Source organism: Tetranychus urticae, chromosome 1 (assembly GCF_039701765.1).
Source record: "Tetranychus urticae isolate SD_2017Ah chromosome 1, NJAU_TeUrti_SD_1.0, whole genome shotgun sequence".
In the NCBI taxonomy this organism is placed as follows: Eukaryota; Metazoa; Arthropoda; class Arachnida; order Trombidiformes; family Tetranychidae; genus Tetranychus; species Tetranychus urticae.
Window position 1 is genome coordinate 23491558 of NC_142958.1, and position 18205 is coordinate 23509762.

Below are 18205 nucleotides of genomic sequence, written 5' to 3' on the forward strand. Positions count from 1 at the left end.
CGAATAAGATGTTAGGATAATTCAAGATCAATATTAATCTATTTGAATACATTTAAATCCTTTTGTGGTTAATAGTGTTCATAAGCCAAGATTATTCAATTGTATCAATAAATACATAAAAAAGTCTGATGAGAATAATTAAAATCATTGATTGATCTTTGAAAAATTGATTTATTGGTCAATTACTGTAATCAATATAAAACCTGTTTACGTGATTAAACCTTGAGTCTTTAACAGTTAAAAATTGTTCTTATTAACCAATAACAATTCTGGTTAAGTTTAGTGTATAATATCAATGTTAATGTCAGTTGAAAGTTTACAGGAAAATGGTTGACTCTCACTTTGAATCAATTAATAAATGGTAACGTCAATGAATTTGCATGTTTAAAGGGAAATGCAATCAAAATTGAAACATTAATCTCATCTTTTTTAGTCATTTAGTTTCCTTTGCAATTAAATATCACCTTTGATTAGTAATTCTTGTCTTTGAGTATTTACAACTAGGAAATGTTGAAAGCTGTGGTTAAGGAAAATCAAATAATCCATTAAAAGAAAGGTTTCGTCTCTAAATGACGATCATATTTATGATGATGGCTATGAAGATGACTATGAGGATGATGGAAGGTTGGAATGGAAGAAAAATGAAAACAAATTGTTAAATTAAAATAAAGGTTCTCTTAACCAGATTTGAATTAGCGCTCAATTTATTCCTGGTTAAAGATAATTTTACTAATCACCGCCCAATGGTTCGACCGGCTTTTGACGTTGCATGTTTTATTCACCATAACAAATCATCATCTCACCATCATCTCACCATCATCATCGTCATCATCAAAGATATGAAAGCTTAACTGTGAAGTCGCTTCAATCGTTTTTCTCTTTCTATTTCCCTTTCTTTATTGCAGACAATTTTTCTCTTACTTTTGTATTTTAACTCTCACTGTTCTCATTGCGTCTTCAGCTTTTTCTATAGCCTATTAATCTGACTATACGTTTTGTTGTTGTTTCTTGTTTGTTATCTTAACAATTATTCAAGCTAATACAATTGTGACAAAATGTCAGCTAAAGCCATCCACGAGGCGACTGGTAAAAATTTGTTGAACAAATTTCTTAATGGGACTTGTGCATCATCTAAATTTGTTACTGTCAATGAGTCAACTAATTTTGACCAAATTGTCCGAGACAATGGTTGGTTAAAGACAGAAAAATTGGTCGTCAAACCTGACCAATTGATAAAAAGACGAGGTAAATTAGGTTTAATTGGTGTTAATTTGGATTTACCTGATGTACAAAAATGGATTAGCGAGCGAATGAGTAAAGAAATCCAGGTAAGATATTTCATCTTTTATTTTTCTCTTTCTATTCTCGTCTTTCCTACTCTTTCTATCATATCTTTTAATACTGCTGTAAGCTCATAAGGAAGCTAATTTATAAAATAGTTCCTCATTATGGTCGTTGTTTGTTGATCACTTAAATTTCAGACCCTTCTTGTTTGCTATTGATCTCTCAGTCTGAATGGTGGAGCAAATTTTTTTCTCTATTTAAGGAAGAATAATAAATAAAGGGGAAAGAATGCTGAGAATTCCTTGTAAGTTTTTTTCTCTTTTCTCGTTTATTGTCAAACAGTTACGTCAAAATATATTGTTAGCTTTGTACCAAGGACAAAACCTATCATTAGTGTCGATTATTAATAATATCATTGCATCAGGGCAATAAAAATGAGTTTTTTTTCTAGTCTAATATGCACGTGAATGTCTTTAAAGCGTAATTTTTTACCTTTAATTTTTAATAGGTTGGTAAAGCCAATGGAAGACTGAGAAATTTTATCATTGAACCCTTTCTACCTCACCAAGACTCTGAAGAGGCATACATTTGTATTTATTCTCACCGACATGGAGATACCATTTTGTTTTATCATCAAGGTGGTGTAGACATTGGTGATGTAGATTCGAAAGCCATTAAATACGACTTGTCTGTTGACGAACAGCCCACCGAAGAACTAGTTAAATCCAAACTTTTGGTTAACATCTCTGACAACAAAAAAGACAAAGTGACACGATTTATCCTCGACTTATATAAGATTTATGTTGATCTTTACTTCACATATCTGGAAATCAATCCATTAGTGATTTCAGATGATATCCATGTTCTTGATCTTGCTGCTAAACTCGACGCTACTGCTGAATTTATCTGTAAACAGAAATGGGGTGATATTGATTTTCCTCCACCTTTTGGACGTGATGCTTTCCCCGAAGAAGCTTATATTGCTGAGTTGGATGCAAAAAGTGGAGCCAGCCTGAAATTGACCATTCTCAATCCAAAAGGTCGTATCTGGACTATGATTGCCGGTGGAGGTGCTTCAGTAATCTATGCAGATACTATTTGTGAACTTGGTGGAGCTACAGAATTAGCCAATTATGGAGAATATTCTGGTGCACCTACAGAACAGCAAACTTATGAATATGCCAAGACAATATTGAGCTTAATGACCAAAGAAAAACACGCTGAAGGTAAAATTTTACTAATTGGAGGTGGTATTGCTAACTTTACCAATGTAGCGTCAACATTCAAAGGGATAGTGAAAGCATTGCAAGAATTTCAAACTAAACTGCAAGATCACCAAGTTTCCATTTTCGTTCGTAGAGCTGGTCCAAATTACCAGGAAGGTTTACGGGTGATCAGGGAAGTTGGTAATACTCTCGGAATCCCAGTTCATGTTTTTGGCCCAGAAACTCACATGACTGCTATTGTTGCCATGGCTATGGGAAAGCGAGAAATACCTCAAATGCCTCAACCTAATGTAACTACAGCTAATTTTCTATTGCCTGGAGGGATGATGCAAGGTAATAATTCAGGAATGATGAATGCAGCTAAACAAGCTAATTCTGGGGTCTCAGCTAATGGCCTTACATCAACTAGTGAATCAGGTCCTACTTCCTTAACTTATTCGGAAAAATCTCTTTTCACTCCTACAACAAAAGCAATTGTTTGGGGAATGCAAAATCGAGCAGTACAATCTATGCTCGATTTCGATTTTGTTTGTTCACGTAAGACTTGGTCTGTTGCTGCCATGGTTTATCCATTTACCGGTGATCACAAGCAAAAATTCTATTGGGGTCACAAAGAAATTCTTATCCCTGTGTACAAAAATATGTCTGATGCTATGAAAAAGCATTCAGATGCTGATGTTCTTATTAATTTTGCTTCTCTTCGATCTGCTTATGAGAGCACCATAGAAACATTTCAATACCCTCAGATCAGAACTATTGCTATTATTGCTGAAGGCATTCCAGAAAATTTGACTCGTAAAATGATTAAAATGGCCAATGTCAAAGGAATCACTCTAATAGGACCAGCTACTGTAGGTGGTGTTAAACCTGGTTGTCTCAAAATCGGTAACACTGGTGGTATGTTGGACAACATTCTAGCTTCCAAACTATATCGACCTGGTAGCGTTGCTTATGTTTCTCGATCTGGAGGAATGTCCAATGAATTGAATAACATAATTTCGCGGGCAACTAATGGTGTTTTTGAAGGAGTAGCCATTGGAGGTGATCGATATCCTGGAACTACTTTCCTCGATCATTTGCTTAGATACCAAGCTGATCCAAACATTAAAATGCTTGTACTCCTCGGGGAAGTTGGTGGAACTGAAGAATATGAAGTGATCGAAGCCGTTAAAAGTAAAAAAATAACTAAGCCTTTGGTTGCTTGGTGTATCGGTACTTGTTCAACCATGTTTACTTCAGAAGTTCAATTTGGCCATGCGGGTGCTTGTGCTCACAATGATAGAGAAACTGCCGTAGCCAAAAACAAGTCGATGTCTGAAGTAGGAATCTTTGTACCCGCTACATTTAATGAACTCGGAGAAACAATTAAATTTGTTTATGATAAGTTAGTTGATTCTGGTGACATCGTACCTTCACCTGAAGTTCCACCTCCAACTGTGCCAATGGATTATAATTGGGCCAGAGAGTTGGGTTTGATTAGGAAACCTGCATCCTTCATGACTTCTATCTGTGATGAACGAGGACAGGAACTTTCCTATGCTGGTATTCCTATTACAACCGTTATTAAAGAGGATTTAGGTATCGGTGGTACTTTGAGTTTACTTTGGTTCCAACGTCGTTTACCCTCATACGCTTGTAAATTTTTTGAAATGTGTCTCATGGTTACTGCTGATCATGGACCAGCTGTTTCAGGTGCACATAACACTATTGTTTGTGCTCGAGCGGGCAAAGATTTAGTTTCATCACTGGTCTCCGGTTTATTAACTATTGGTGATCGATTTGGCGGAGCTTTGGATGCTGCAGCTAGACAATACAGTGAAGCTTACGATTTAGGCTTACATCCTATGGAATTTGTGAATCAAATGAGAAAAAAAGGGCAGCTTATCATGGGAATCGGACATCGTGTTAAATCTATCAATAATCCCGATATGAGGGTCAAGTTAATGAAAGATTTTGTAAAACAAACTTTCCCCTGTACTCCAATTTTAGATTTTGCTCTTGAAGTTGAAAAAATTACAACGTCAAAGGTTAGTTTAGCAAAATATCGATTTCATTATTGATTGTTCTAACATTTTTTTTTCTTTTAATGTCTACAGAAGCCAAATCTTATTCTCAATGTTGACGGTATGATCGGTGCTGCAACAGTTGATTTATTGCGAAGCAGTGGATGCTTTACTCTTGAAGAAGCCCAAGAATACATCGAAATAGGATCTCTTAACGGCTTATTTGTTCTTGGACGAACCATTGGTTTCATTGGTCATTATCTCGACCAAAAGCGTCTCAAGCAAGGACTTTACCGCCACCCTTGGGACGATATATCCTACGTTCTACCAGAAACTCAGTTTGCTGGCAATTGAGTTGAACACAACAAATTTACATTTACGTTATCGTGTGCTCGTTAAACATTACCTTAGCAAAGAAGTTTTGGATTAAGTTAACCTTCAGATAGTTTCTTATGTTCGTATCAATTGCAAACGTGTTGAAGAGATTACATATAACCTATGCATTTCTCTCATCCTTTTGCTGCTTGAATACTTCACAATATTTTGCGATAGGTTTAATTCCATATTTGTTGTTATGCTAATTTAAGAGTCAATTTTTAGCTAAATCAAAATGTTGAAAAAATAGGATTAGTTTTCAAATTCTTTAATCTTGTTCGTTCACCCATTTTACTTATTCATTCATTCATTCACCACTCACTCACTCACTCACTATACAAAATTTGGGCTTACATTTTCTTCTCACCTTATTTTCATTATTACCCATAATTATGGATCTTGAACCATCTTGGTTGTGCTAAACAATATTGGACTTAAATCTGAGTCCATTAGTGATCTTTGAAGGTTGTGAATTGATATAGGTAGCTGTATTTTTTCAGAAGTGCTTCTCAATCCTTTTTCCCTCATCCTGAAAAAGAAATATCTGTAAACATTGTCTTTTTCTTAACCTTCTTTTTGCTTCGAATGAATGAATAGCATTAGTGTTATTTCTTTAGGTTTATTAGTGTCTTAACAACGGACAACTTTTACCATATCAACTTATTTAGTTCAATATTTTCCCTTTAATTTAATCCTTTACTTCCCCAATGCTGTTGATATGTTATGAAAACCATGAACAAACTAATTGGTGCTAGGTGATTGGTATTTGGGTATTGGTGATCAGCTATTTTTGTTCATAATACAGCAATTATACAGTTTAATAGCCTATTTCCTTTCATTAAAAACTCACTGTTTTCAATCCGTTGGCTGTAATTTGAGTTAAATGAAAGAAAATAGGTTAGTTTAGATTGCTTAGGTGCATTGAATTAAATTTTGAAGACAGCAAGCACTCAATTACATTAATAGCATGTAATCAACTAGCATTAATTAAACGAGTCAAAGACGCAAAAAAGATACTCAGCTGAATACAATCCTTTCAAAAGTTACAGTTATACTTTACATCTGCCATGTAAATCTTTTTTTTCCATGAAAATTGTAACCCTATCTATTTCACTTTCATTTACATTCCCCATTTTCTTTTTTGTAGGTAATTACTTAATAAGGTCATATTTGTTTTCTTTGTAATTTCCGATATCAACAAACTACATGATTTAAATTTCCAATGTACTCTTGGTTCAGACTAAGATTACCTATGAAAACCAATCAACTGATTGTAACTCAAACAATTGTATCCTTTGCGGCTTCCCAAAAAGAGGCATATCAAAAATTGCTCGTCATGGACTTTTTTCTGTCTCCTCAGTCTTATATGGATATTATAATGATAAATATTGTTCAAGAATAAATTTACGTGCCATCGGTGTTTACAAATTTTCCATTTTTAGATTTAATTTCTTAGAAAACTTAAACTGAAGAGAACATTCAAACCTCATTTTGTGTCAGAATTGATCAAAATAGTAATTCTATAATGCTATATTTTCTTGTAAAAGGTAAAATGTAAATCGGTTTTTGATTTCAGAAACATGATTGTGACATCTGAAACATAGTCCAATTTACCAAATGATAACATAAGTTTATTTAACCTAATTTTCATTTGGAAAAGTGAAAATTGCATCTGATTGTTTCAGCGCGCCCAATATGGCAATCTCACAGAAAAATCCCAATCAGGACCCTTAAGAAAAATGAAATGGATTAAATCGGTTAACTATAACTTGCAATTAGATCAATTTGTACAACAACATTTATAGTTAGAAGTAAAATTGATAAAGTAATAAATAATTAAAATAATCAAATATTTGTCTTGATTGGTAATAATTACCTTATATCTAAGTGCATGGAGATGAAGAAATTTTTTAGGTCTGATAGGAATAAACTCTTTGGTATTGGATTGACAAATACGACATTCTTTACAGGAAAGATCCAAATCAGGGTTATAACGATTACTGAAAACCACAGATGAAAACAATATCAATATTGCACCGGTAAATTATGGAATCAAATCTTATACTTACTTATGAGTAAATTCAACCCATCTATCTGTGCGATAATCCGGTAAGAAATTGTCATATTCGTCTATAACATCAACTGAATCCTCCAGTAGTTCGTCAACTTTCTTTTTAGCTTCCAGACAATCTGCTCGATAAATCTAGCAATAAAAAATAAAACATAATTCATAATCATGCATATACAGATGCATTGAGTTTGTCACCATTTGAAGTCTAATCATCTAACGAAAGTCTCATCAGTTTATTTAGTCGTATATTTATTATTGGATAATAATGATAAGAATATATTAATAAGGATCAAAATATACCCTTTTCCCCAAATCAATTACCTTAATCTAAGCATAGAGAATTAGTTGTGTAGACTTGATTAAGAATGGTGACAAGCTCAATGGAAACATATGTATAAATGAACATAAAATTTTCGTGAACTTTGAAACACACCTCATATTCAGATAGACCACCATAGTCACCATTTTTTCCACATTTAGGTCCAAAAGCAGGTGAGTTATAAATAGGATCATTCATGATTGGGAATCCTAAATATTGAAGATGAACTCTTATTTGATGAGATCGCCCAGTTATCGGAAAACAGGAGAGTATACTAGTTCCAGTGTTGGTCTTGTATCTAACTTTTTTAATTAAGGTACTACTAGAAATACCAGAGTTAAAATTAACTATAACTGGACCAAATTCTTTGAAACATCGAGATAGAGGTGCATTTACAACGATTTCATCACTAAATAAGAATAAGAAAAATGTTTAGTTCGAAGAATCAAAGTTTTGGCACAATATAAACGAGTAAAAATGCATACTGAGGAAAATTCCCGGAAACTTCTGCGACATATTCCTTGGTTATTTGTTTATTCGCCATCTGGTTTGATAGTTCGTTGGCTTTAGCTTGATTACGAACAAGAACTACAATACCAGATGTAGCGGCATCGATTCGATTGAACCCTAAACATAAATTTATTGGTGAATATTTAGATTAACAAATCTAATTTTATTTACCATAAACTGATTGCCATCTTTGTTTAGCCATAGACATCAAAGAGTTGTATTTATAATTTCCTGCTGGATGCATCTACAAATGAATTAAAGAAACACAAACAATCAATGAGCAAGAAATAAACAATCATTTTTGATGACTTACCGGAATTCCCGGAGGCTTATCAAGAACTATGAAAACATCATCTAAATGTTTGATCCTGTATGGTAGATCAACAATCGGATTTTCATGAAAATGAAAAACATGAGATAATATGTCATCAAGTTGCATGATATAATCGGGATTAACAATTTTCTTGTTAACTCTAATCCAACCATTTTCTATATATTGGTTCTACAAAGAATTGAAATTAAAAAAATGCAAAGTCAAAATCAATATTAAATCCAATTAAGTTCTCAGTGTTCAGAATGATTACCCATAAATATTTTGATGGTTGTCTTCTGTCTTTAAAGTAGACTTCATTCACATGTTTCCCTGCCCAAGATCCCAAACAGTAAGCTTGAGCGACATAAAAATAGGGATAAACGACTCGACATCCTTTTTCGTAATAGCATTTCTTTACTCCTGGGCTGCAATAAAAAAACAGTCCATTTAATTAAAAGATAACAAACAAGAGCGATAAAATGTGACTTACACTTGGTTGACAAATCCTGATTCTTCGGAATCACTACTGAAAACTTGTTCTGCAATATCAAATAGAGATAAGGCTTGAGAGAATGGCCGATAATGAAATCCTGACTTTTTTAATATCTTGATAGAACGTTTAAGCAACATGTAATGATATTTGAAAGCAACAATTAAATATTCGTTCTTTGTAACCGGTCCAACTGATCAACATTGAAGGAACTTCAAAACATGTTAATCACGAGGTTTCTCAAGGCGCTCAATTCAAACTAAAATCGTGAAATTTCAATATTTTCTCGAGTCTTGTAAAATTGATTGAAATAATTGCCTATGAATATTGTAATAAGTCAATAGTTTGACCAATATAAATTTGTTTAAAGGCTGATTTTGAAACACCAATTCAATAGTTTCAAATTTCATCTTTTGTTAAAATAAAGCTTTTTGAAATGTTCTAATGCTAAAATAGCTGCAAATCTTATCTTTTAGCTTAGTTGTTAACAATAGAAACAAATAATATTGAGAATCGATCGAAAATTTGCCCAGCTGTGTAACATTAATCAGGCCTGATCATATCTAATCCCATCAGAAAGATCTTTAACTTGTGATTAATTATATTCCTTTACTCTTCGACAACAGATTCTTTAGATGGTCTTCTTTGCTCTCAATGTCCTGTAGTTGGAAAACACGTGATTCTTGGTAATTTTTGGAGTGAGCTCAGTTGAACTTAATTGTTATTATATCTATTTAGTTATCAAAAACATCCTTAAGCATTTAATTAACACAAAATGATAAACTATTTTTAATGAAAAGCAGCAATAGATTCATTAATAAAATAGAACTCGATTAACCCTAACGACTAGGTGGCGCAACGGTAGCGCGTCTGACTCCAGATCAGAAGGTTGCGTGTTCAAATCACGTCCTGGTCAATTACTTTTCATCTTTTTTTATCAAACCAATTGATTATCAAGGTTAATTGATTGAAGCTTATTGCTAATTGATCATTGAATTTAAATCATCAGTTAATTGTTATGAATACTCACTCGAGCTTGAACATTTTATTTTCATTTTTGTTACAATCAACTTTTGTCTTTTTTATTAAATTGTAACATTAATCTTATCCATTTTTAATTTAATTTGCTTTTGACGCAAATGCAAACATTAATTCATATCGACTGAAATGTATTTACTTTACTAGCTTAAGTGCTACTGGATCAACAATAAAAAGCGCATTACATCTTGAGGTGTTTAATTGATTACCAATAAAAATGTTACTACCATGATATAAAATGAATGAATTTTGTGCAAATCAAAATGCTACGCAAATCTGGTTAGTTTAATCTAGTAAAGTGACTGTGAAAATTTAATAACTAGATCTTTAATGATTTAAATATGCAAGAAATGAAGACAGTGTTTCTGTTTTTCCATAAACACGAGTTAAGGAAAAACTCGGTTTGTATTTGAGGCTGGATTGACGCATGAAGATGAACTGATTAACCCGTTAAATATGCTCTCTATTGACCATTTTTATTTAATAAGGAAGTGAAACAATCAAAGAAACAATGATAATTATAAATAGAAAGAGTTTCATGAAAATGTATTTAAGTTGATCTCCTGCTGCCATTTTGTTGGTGTGGTGTTAGTGGTTAACATAGCGAACAAGTGAAAATTGTTTTGCCTTTAAAAAATCAAATCTTTAAGATAGATAGTGATCAAAAGTAATTATAATTATGTCAAAACTGTTTCAACATGATCAATCCTGAATAGAAGAAAAACAAACCTGAATTAAACCTGAAATTAAACCTGAAATCACCTAACAGTAATTTTAATTGGACAGAAAGGTTAAAAAAAAGTCGGACAACCTAAAGGTAAGCAAAACATTTTCAGTTTACTCTCGTTTTTGTCAATCTTTCTTTCCTCTCTTTCTTTTCCTCCCTTCTTCTCTTTCTATCCTTATTCTTTTCCCTCTCATTTTCAACTGTGAGTTTCACGTTTACCTCACTCAACCTTTTTTTTCATTCAATTCAATTTCTCAGCCCATCAACCTGTTCATTTCTTCATGTAAAGTGATTATACAGCTTGCGACTAAACCTAACACTCAAATTTTGTTTTCATCTTTTTATCTCTCACTTGGACTTTAATTTCTTCTCTATCATTCTTTTACTCACTTTTTTAATGGCTAGCTCATCATACTCATCGACATCATCAGCACCATCTTGCTTCTCATCGGTAACTTGTTCATCTATCTTATCAATGAAAAGGAAAATGATTACTTATAATTCCAATGAATTGTCTCTAAACTAGGCTATAACCATCATAATTCAACCATCCAACTGTTTCATATAAAATAACTTTCCTGTGCTTTTGCCATCAACTTATTTTACAACAAATCAACCAAATATTCATCATAGTTCATATACAATGGAGTAAGTAGTCACAGTTTATTCTTACCTTATGTTATCTCGTGTTATGACATTTGAGCTGTGAGTTGCCCTAAGACTCACTGTTTCAAAGTCCAAACATTTTAACCCAATAGCTTTCCTGGTCTTATCACCAGCAACAATCTAACAACATCCATTTTTAAAACCAAAACCTCAATAGTGTTATCGGTTAAAGCAATTTCCTGCATCATAACTCTTGTTAGCCACAAAACTAATTTATGAACCCATTTTTTCTTCCTTTCGTCTCCTCTTTCTTTCCATTTCTCTTGTTTCATCTGGTCAAGGATTAAATACAAAGCTGTTTTAGCATCGTTCCTACTGTTATGTTTCGCACATCAGTATTCAACCATTTTCCGAACCCTTGTAAACTTTTTGGGTATCCTCACCATTCTTGCTGTTTTTGCATGGGAACTTGGACCCATTTTAGCTTCATTTTTCATCAAGCCTTTTGCTTCTAAGGTAAATCCTAAAGGCAAGGCCGTTCTAGTCACAGGTAAGTCAATTAAATCTTAAACAATCGTCTCTTTATTACTAATATCACGCAAACAGTTGCAGCTAAAAATTTTGTTAATTTACATCCTTGTTTACCTTTGTGAACAGTCAGCTATTGCAAAATTGATTCTCTGTGCTTCAAGTCATTATTTTAATCTATTCAAATATTGGTTAGTTATTATCTAATTATTTTAATTTAAAACTATGATTATTTCAGCTTATTTTGCTTACATAATTCACCTAATTTCCCATTTACATGTTGTTGAGGAATTAATCAAAATGTATTTCCTAATGTAGTCATTTAGTAATTGAAAAACGATGTAAGACTATGATAATGTCAAAATGAATATGAACTTGTCAGGCTAAATATCTTGATTATAATGAATTCTGAACTTTATCTTGGTTAGATTGTGCAGATTTTGTTCAAGTTTAATGGTATTTTTCGGTTCAACTTTCCTTAATCAGCTTCAGTTGCCATACACTAATTTTAATTGTTTTTCAATCCAATAAGGTTAACTTTATGATTTTGAAAATCATTTGTTTCTTAATCAACCGACTTACAATCGTTATGACTGTTACTCTTTGAACACAAATACAACCGAAACATTTGTTAGACTTGATTGACTTTCAAGGTCTACCTTCCGTTTAACTGACCTCACCTAATTTACTAATAGTATTAAGCACAATTGATCTAATGAGTTAAAAAAATCATGCAATTCCCCATTTCTTGTTGTACACTTTCATGTAATACTTCATTCAGTTTTGCGTTTTCGGGTTTCTTTAAGTATAATTTTACTGTCAAACTCTCAATTTTGTTTAAGTTTTTTATCATTTGTTTCATTAATTTGCACTCAATTTGCAGAAATTGTTAACTTAATTATGATGTAAATTATTGTATACTGAGCACGCATTCATAATTCCCATTGAATGCTCTCTATTCAACATTGCATAAACATGATACATAGTATTCAACATAACTCTAATTATCACTAAACACTTATTATCCAACACTTGAAGCTCTCAATTGTTTTTCAATCTGCTAATTCCACTTGATTTGCAATCCTTTCAATTTAATCGCATATTTTGAATCTGTCAACTTCCAAGTTCACTTCATGAAAAACTGTTAACAGAAATTTGCAAATCTCGTAATCAAAAACGCTATAACTGATTGCTCCGTAATTTGTCAACTTTATCATTTCAAAATCACAAGGGCAATTTTCATAATCGAAGTTGTCTTCCAGTGCTTGAAATTGAATGAAAAATTTCACCAGATTTATTTCCCCCTTATTCCTATCAATTTATCATTTCATAAATCAAATCGTTAGATAACCTTCCCTTGTTAGATGGCAGTGGTCAAAAATATCTAATGATGAAAGGATCGATTGCATTAGCTTGTAACAAATCCTTATTCAAAACTCATTAACTTTCTTATTGACACTGATAAAATTATTACAAACTCATTAGTCCACAGACAATTAGTTGATAGTCTCCATAGCTAATGTTCAAATGCACAATTGCCTGAAACATGACATCAGTCTTTCGAAACCTGAAATTGCTAATTCTTAAACTTCTAGTTTCTTCATAAATATGCAAATAACAAGGAATCAGAAATTAGAATCATTAACAACATCACAAGTTAGAATAAATAAATATTGATTGAGACCAAAATGAACTTTTAGCATTTCAGCCTAGCATTTTAACAGCAAAAGACACCAAATGGCTTGAATTAGATAGTTTAAAATAATATTTTACAGACAATATTAATATTTGCAATTTTTGTTTATTCAACGCTCTAGGCAATTTAATTACGCTTAATGCTTTTAAACCATCATTGTTTAGCGTTATTATTCAATTGCATGCAAAATAATTTGAATGTAAAGTTTCCTCTTCCATTCTTAATCTGATTGCGAATAAACTGATATTTTTTTCCCTTTTTGATTCAATTGGTGCTTCAACAATTTACTCATGTCTTTCCTTTTTCTTTTTAGTTTATTTACACCACAATTCGTTTAAATTGTGAAAAAATATTTAACCCACTCAAGTTTTCTCACTTACTTTTTCACTGAAATTGAATGAAAAAAAAAACTTGTCTGTATCATGAACTTGAAATTGAAGTACTTCCAAATTACTGTATCAAAATGAAAATGTTTCCCTTAAGGCTGGTTAGGCTTAAGACTTGATTACAGCTATTGAAAGTTATCGTTGAGGAGGATAACGTAAGGAGCTCGTTAAAGTATTGAAATATTATTGTGAATAAAACTGTTCTCAAAGATACAAATGAATCTTTGAACCATTAAGTGGAATTTATTGTTTGTTTTCATGTTTTATCATGAAATTCAAGAGGCTTATAACAGTTTTAGATTGTATTTGATTGTATCAGAAAAGTGATGATCAATTTGTTGACTTAACATTTATTGACCAAAAATGATTGAGGAAATTGAATATCATTTTTTGGTTCATATTGAAATCATAATTTACTCTTGAAGTAGTTTATTGTAAATTAACTTGTCTTTGTGCTCTCATCATATAATGATATTATCATTTGATACAAAAAATATAAAAGGAAAATTACTTAAATCTTTTTTTACTTTAGTTATTTAATTTTTGACTCGACAATTTATCCATTCATCGATTGCCCTGAATCGTTACTTCCTTATAGGTTGAATTAAAATTGAACACTTTCCCCAGCTCCAAGCAATTCGTTTGATTATTAATAATGAACAAATAAAAGTAAACTCAACCCATTATTCAACCAATTAGCTAATTATTTTCTTTATTTCTGTTGCCTTTTAGGATGTGACTCAGGCTTTGGACATGGAGCTGCATTGTTATTAAATAAAATGGGTTTCAAAGTATTTGCTGGTTGCTTGTTTCCAAATGGACCAGGAGCTGAAAGTTTAAAATCAAAGGCAGAGAAACCTGATCAACTAATTGTGGTCAAAATGGATGTCACAAAAGATGAAGATTTAGATGCTGCTTATGAAACAATTAACTCCACTCTTAGCCAGAAGAATAGCAATGAGAAACTTTGGGGTTTAGTTAATAACGCTGGCATTCTTAGAATGGCTCCAATTGAATGTGGCGATTTCAATTATTTTGTTAAAGATCAATTTGATGTAAATGTTTTTGCCGTTGTCAAAGTAACTCGTAAATTTTCACCACTCATAAGACAATCGAAAGGAAGAGTTGTAATCCTTTCGTCGATTGCTTCTCGAGTCTCATTGCCACCATTAGCTGCCTACTGCATGTCCAAACATTGTATCACCGCATTTGGTGATTGTTTAAGAGAGGAAATTGCAGATGCTGGTGTTAAAGTTACCACAATCGAACCTTATTTCTATGGAACTGATATGTTAAGGACAGTTAATTTGAATGAACATGACGACAAATGTTGGAGCACCACAGATGCTTCAATCAAGAAAGTTTTCAGTCAATCATCTTACAAAAAGATGATTGCCGACTTTTTCACACTCATCCAATTGAACGCTTTAGGTGCTAATCAAGATCCTGGTGAAGTTTCACGGACCGTTGCTAAAGCTTTAACTGACCCAGAACCTTTGTACAGATATATTTGCGCTTCACCTTATATCAAGCCTCTTCTTTTGCTCGGACAATTAGTTCCTAGAGAAATTTTCATCTGGTTTTACCAAAAAATTTTCGAGGTCGCAAACAATCAGCTGGAAAAATCAAAAGCTCACTAAAGTATCTGTAACAAATCCAACTCAAATTGACAAATAATCATCTTTTACAATCGCTGAAAGAGAAAAAATATATTGTATATTGTGTGGAATCTTTAAAGTCCACATTTATTTATCTAGCAAACAATTTAGCTTGTTAAAAATGAACAAGTTAGATTTTATAAAGAAAGTAAATACGAAGTAAATTTAAAAATGTAAAGTTAATTTCGCAGCAAATATGAAAGAAAGTGTTCCAGACTAATAATCAACCAGATATCTAAATATTCGGGTTGCTATACAGATTTTGTAAATGGCAATTATAGATCATGTATAAGGTGGATAATTATTTTTATTAATATTGATATTTTTTTAAAAGTCATGTATTAATATTTGAAAATTGTAACCTTTTCAAAATATCAAATTGTATTGTATCAAAGTTAAGCCATGACTTATAAAATGATAACCATGGCAGTGACATTTTCATTTGAAATCGATCCATTTATATTGAATTGGTTATAAATTTTCCTACAAATATCTTTAACTGTGTGGGAGTATTAATACAGCAGAGAGTTCAATATTTAACGATATTTTGCAGGCAAATTTGTTGTTCAATTCGTGAGACTCAATGTTAGTGAACCTTACAAGGTAATAGTATTTTGTTGGTCACTTATCAATCTCAATCACTAACAATTGTAAGTTAAACTCAGACGTTTGATCTATTATTGCTCGCTAAAGTTTGATACAATTATGCGTCCAATTCAATTAGGAATCGTCAACTCTCCACCATTACTGTTCGTCACTGAAAATTCAAAATTAGATGGTATTCTTGCTCCTTATATCCTAAATTTTTATTATTTTATTATTAACAAAACGAATGTAACATTTCATCCAATGACCGTATTACCAGTAAATTTTTGTCCTGATTACGGTACATGCAATGGGGTCTTATCTTATGTTCAAAGTGGAGAAATAGATTTTACTGGAGTAATTGGTCTGGATGGATTGAGGAGTGTTGGTCAAAATTTATCCTTATTACCAACTGTATGGGAAAGAAATTGCTACTTCTCATATTCGAGTGAACGGAAAACTTTAACAGAACAGGCATTTTTTTTCGACTTCATTTTTTCATTTGATTTCCCATTTTGGATCTGCTTCTTAGCTCTTTCCAGCATTTTCATTTTAATGAACTCTTTCGTTCTTAAATATAACCATCATTTCAGTGGCATCAATATATTCTGGTCTCAGTTTGATTACCTTTTGTCTCAGTATTTCGTTGTGAGTGAACAAATTCAAAGAAAATTTTTTTTCCTCATCTTCATTATTGCTCATCTGATCGCAAGTAAATTATTGTCAGCTTCAATAAAAACAGGAATGTTGCAGCAATCTGATTATCTCAAATTGACATCATTTACTGATGTTATTAATCACGATTTCAGGCCATGTTTCCTTTTACCAGCTAATTGTGGAAAGTTGCTGAACGATTCGACAGATATGAATACTCGCAGATCTGTGGATCAGGCTATTTGGGTGAATTTGGCTGAAAAAAATACTGGCGATATATTCGACATGCTTAAACAGAACAGATATGTTAGTATTCTCGATGATTCAGCTTATGCATCTGTGAAAACTTATGGATGTTTATATGAGAAAGAGGAAGAAGATAAAAAGCCACTTATTTTATCTGAAATGCCCATTTACAAACACATTCTGGGTATTGCCATTAACAAGTTTGCTCCTAAATCAGTGAATGATGTAATTACTAAAGGATCGTATGCAGCAACTGAGTTTGGCCTTTTTGAACACGACAGAGTTAAAAAGCTGGGGGTTAAAGGTCTGACTGGATTCGAGACACCATCTTCATGTTTAGATGAAAATAACAAGGAGCAACAAGTCATCAATGCTTCGATCACTTTACTTTATCTCTTTTTCCCATTCATTATTCTGATTGTTGGAATTATTTCAAGTCTTTTAGTACATCTTTTAATTTGAGGCATTACGAGATTTCTGTGTTGCAACTCGAACACTATTGATTTGCCTATTATTAATTTATTATGTTATCGAGTTCCATAAGAATGTTATTAAATTTAAAAACGAAAAAGTTTGATTTACAAATATTTAATTTAATTGAAGTTTACAGACTAATTCTAGATGTGCCATACTAATTGTTGATTTGTGAAATAGTTTATGGACCCCAGCAAGATCTCATAGCTCCAGATACGAAGTTGTAATCAGCTAAGTTTCTAAACGCGATACGGGACATTTTGAACTTTAGATACTTTCCTCTAGGTCTTGATGTGATTCCACATCTCCAGACGAGCCAACCACTGTATCTAGCACGAGGAAGTTCCCCCATTTCATTCAGAGCTAATTCCTGAAACAAGGAGATAAAAGACAATAAATAAAATCGATCGATATAACAAACCAAGCATTGAGGATTTGAAAAACGGAAAATACCTTTATAGTTGTTGGTAGGATATTATTTCTCATTAAACAGGTTAGATTATTACTCAACGGAAAATGGTAAGAGTAGACATATCTTCGTCTAACGTCTCTTAACATTTTCCAATTAGTCCATTTTAAGCATTCAACAGGTGTTTCACCAAAAACAGGGACATTAAGATCAGTAACCTGGCGTTTTCTTTGAATTGTAGTTTGGTATGAAGCACCGGACATTCCAACATCTAACTTATCAGGTCGCAATTTAAATGGTCTAGCAGGAAAATAAGCAGCAAATTTGGTCTTAGCACCTCTATTTGGTAAAATAAGATGATTTACGAGCTGTTTGGATAAATCCAAAAGCTTTTTACAGCTGACTAATGACATTATCAACCACGAATTAAATTTAAATCACAATAACATAAACCAAAACATATTTTTAATCTAAAAAATATCAAGACCGATACACCAAATGGTTATCAGCTGTGATAAAGATTCTGTGTTTCATTAATGAATATCATAGATGGCGTTAGCCTTTACATCAACAATAATCTTGGCAAGAGTTTATTCAACTCTTGTTA

The 18205-nt window shown here is 32.3% G+C and overlaps 4 protein-coding genes and 1 non-coding gene across 8 annotated transcripts; 3 read left to right on the forward strand and 2 right to left on the reverse strand.

Moving 5' to 3' along the window:
• The first annotated feature begins 958 nt into the window (after positions 1-958).
• Positions 959-6321, forward strand: ATPCL (ATP-citrate synthase). The gene is made up of 3 exons (XM_015929660.3): positions 959-1328; positions 1793-4537; positions 4607-6321. Exons 1-3 carry the CDS (start codon positions 1056-1058, stop codon positions 4865-4867), a joined length of 3279 nt encoding a protein of 1092 aa, XP_015785146.2. The 5' UTR covers positions 959-1055; the 3' UTR covers positions 4868-6321.
• Positions 6317-8789, reverse strand: LOC107362564 (uncharacterized). The gene is made up of 9 exons (XM_015929661.3): positions 8592-8789; positions 8373-8526; positions 8102-8290; positions 7960-8032; positions 7764-7905; positions 7393-7687; positions 6958-7091; positions 6765-6888; positions 6317-6617 (listed from the first exon to the last, which is right to left on the reverse strand). Exons 1-9 carry the CDS (start codon positions 8729-8731, stop codon positions 6570-6572), a joined length of 1299 nt encoding a protein of 432 aa, XP_015785147.1. The 5' UTR covers positions 8732-8789; the 3' UTR covers positions 6317-6569.
• A 646-nt stretch (positions 8790-9435) lies between these two features.
• TRNAW-CCA (transfer RNA tryptophan (anticodon CCA)) lies at positions 9436-9507 on the forward strand. Its single transcript has one exon. It is a non-coding gene; the product is annotated as a tRNA-Trp (tRNA).
• A 550-nt stretch (positions 9508-10057) lies between these two features.
• LOC107362784 (retinol dehydrogenase 16) lies at positions 10058-15413 on the forward strand. 4 transcript variants are annotated; one of them, XM_015929916.3, is made up of 5 exons: positions 10058-10446; positions 10762-10807; positions 10883-11004; positions 11304-11512; positions 14305-15413. In XM_015929916.3, exons 3-5 carry the CDS (start codon positions 11000-11002, stop codon positions 15210-15212), a joined length of 1122 nt encoding a protein of 373 aa, XP_015785402.1. In that variant the 5' UTR covers positions 10058-10446; positions 10762-10807; positions 10883-10999; the 3' UTR covers positions 15213-15413. The 4 variants fall into 4 exon arrangements, with proteins under 4 accessions (XP_015785402.1, XP_089122668.1, XP_089122669.1 ...); XM_089266543.1 differs by having other exon boundaries at positions 10192-10446; positions 10615-10807; XM_089266542.1 differs by having other exon boundaries at positions 10186-10446; positions 10762-11004.
• Positions 15414-17287: 1874 nt separating this feature from the next.
• mRpS14 (mitochondrial ribosomal protein S14) lies at positions 17288-18092 on the reverse strand. The gene is made up of 2 exons (XM_015929499.3): positions 17643-18092; positions 17288-17559 (listed from the first exon to the last, which is right to left on the reverse strand). Exons 1-2 carry the CDS (start codon positions 18009-18011, stop codon positions 17371-17373), a joined length of 558 nt encoding a protein of 185 aa, XP_015784985.1. The 5' UTR covers positions 18012-18092; the 3' UTR covers positions 17288-17370.
• Positions 18093-18205: the final 113 nt, after the last annotated feature.

Bases quoted from the DNA above. Each gene is read 5' to 3' on its own strand.
- mRpS14 (XM_015929499.3), bottom strand. From the start codon at position 18,011: ATGTCATTAGTCAGCTGTAAAAAGCTTTTGGATTTATCCAAACAGCTC. The intron at 17,560-17,642 runs GTATTTTCCGTT...TCCTTGTTTCAG, and splicing joins TCCTACCAACAACTATAAAG to GAATTAGCTCTGAATGAAAT.
- ATPCL (XM_015929660.3), top strand. From the start codon at position 1,056: ATGTCAGCTAAAGCCATCCACGAGGCGACTGGTAAAAATTTGTTGAAC. The intron at 1,329-1,792 runs GTAAGATATTTC...AATTTTTAATAG, and splicing joins GAATGAGTAAAGAAATCCAG to GTTGGTAAAGCCAATGGAAG. The intron at 4,538-4,606 runs GTTAGTTTAGCA...TAATGTCTACAG, and splicing joins AAAAAATTACAACGTCAAAG to AAGCCAAATCTTATTCTCAA.
- LOC107362784 (XM_015929916.3), top strand. The intron at 11,513-14,304 runs GTAAGTCAATTA...GTTGCCTTTTAG, and splicing joins CAAGGCCGTTCTAGTCACAG to GATGTGACTCAGGCTTTGGA.
- LOC107362564 (XM_015929661.3), bottom strand. From the start codon at position 8,731: ATGTTGCTTAAACGTTCTATCAAGATATTAAAAAAGTCAGGATTTCAT. The intron at 8,033-8,101 runs GTAAGTCATCAA...ATTCATTTGTAG, and splicing joins ATAAGCCTCCGGGAATTCCG to ATGCATCCAGCAGGAAATTA. The intron at 6,618-6,764 runs GTAATTATTACC...ATTTTTCTTAAG, and splicing joins TCCATGCACTTAGATATAAG to GGTCCTGATTGGGATTTTTC.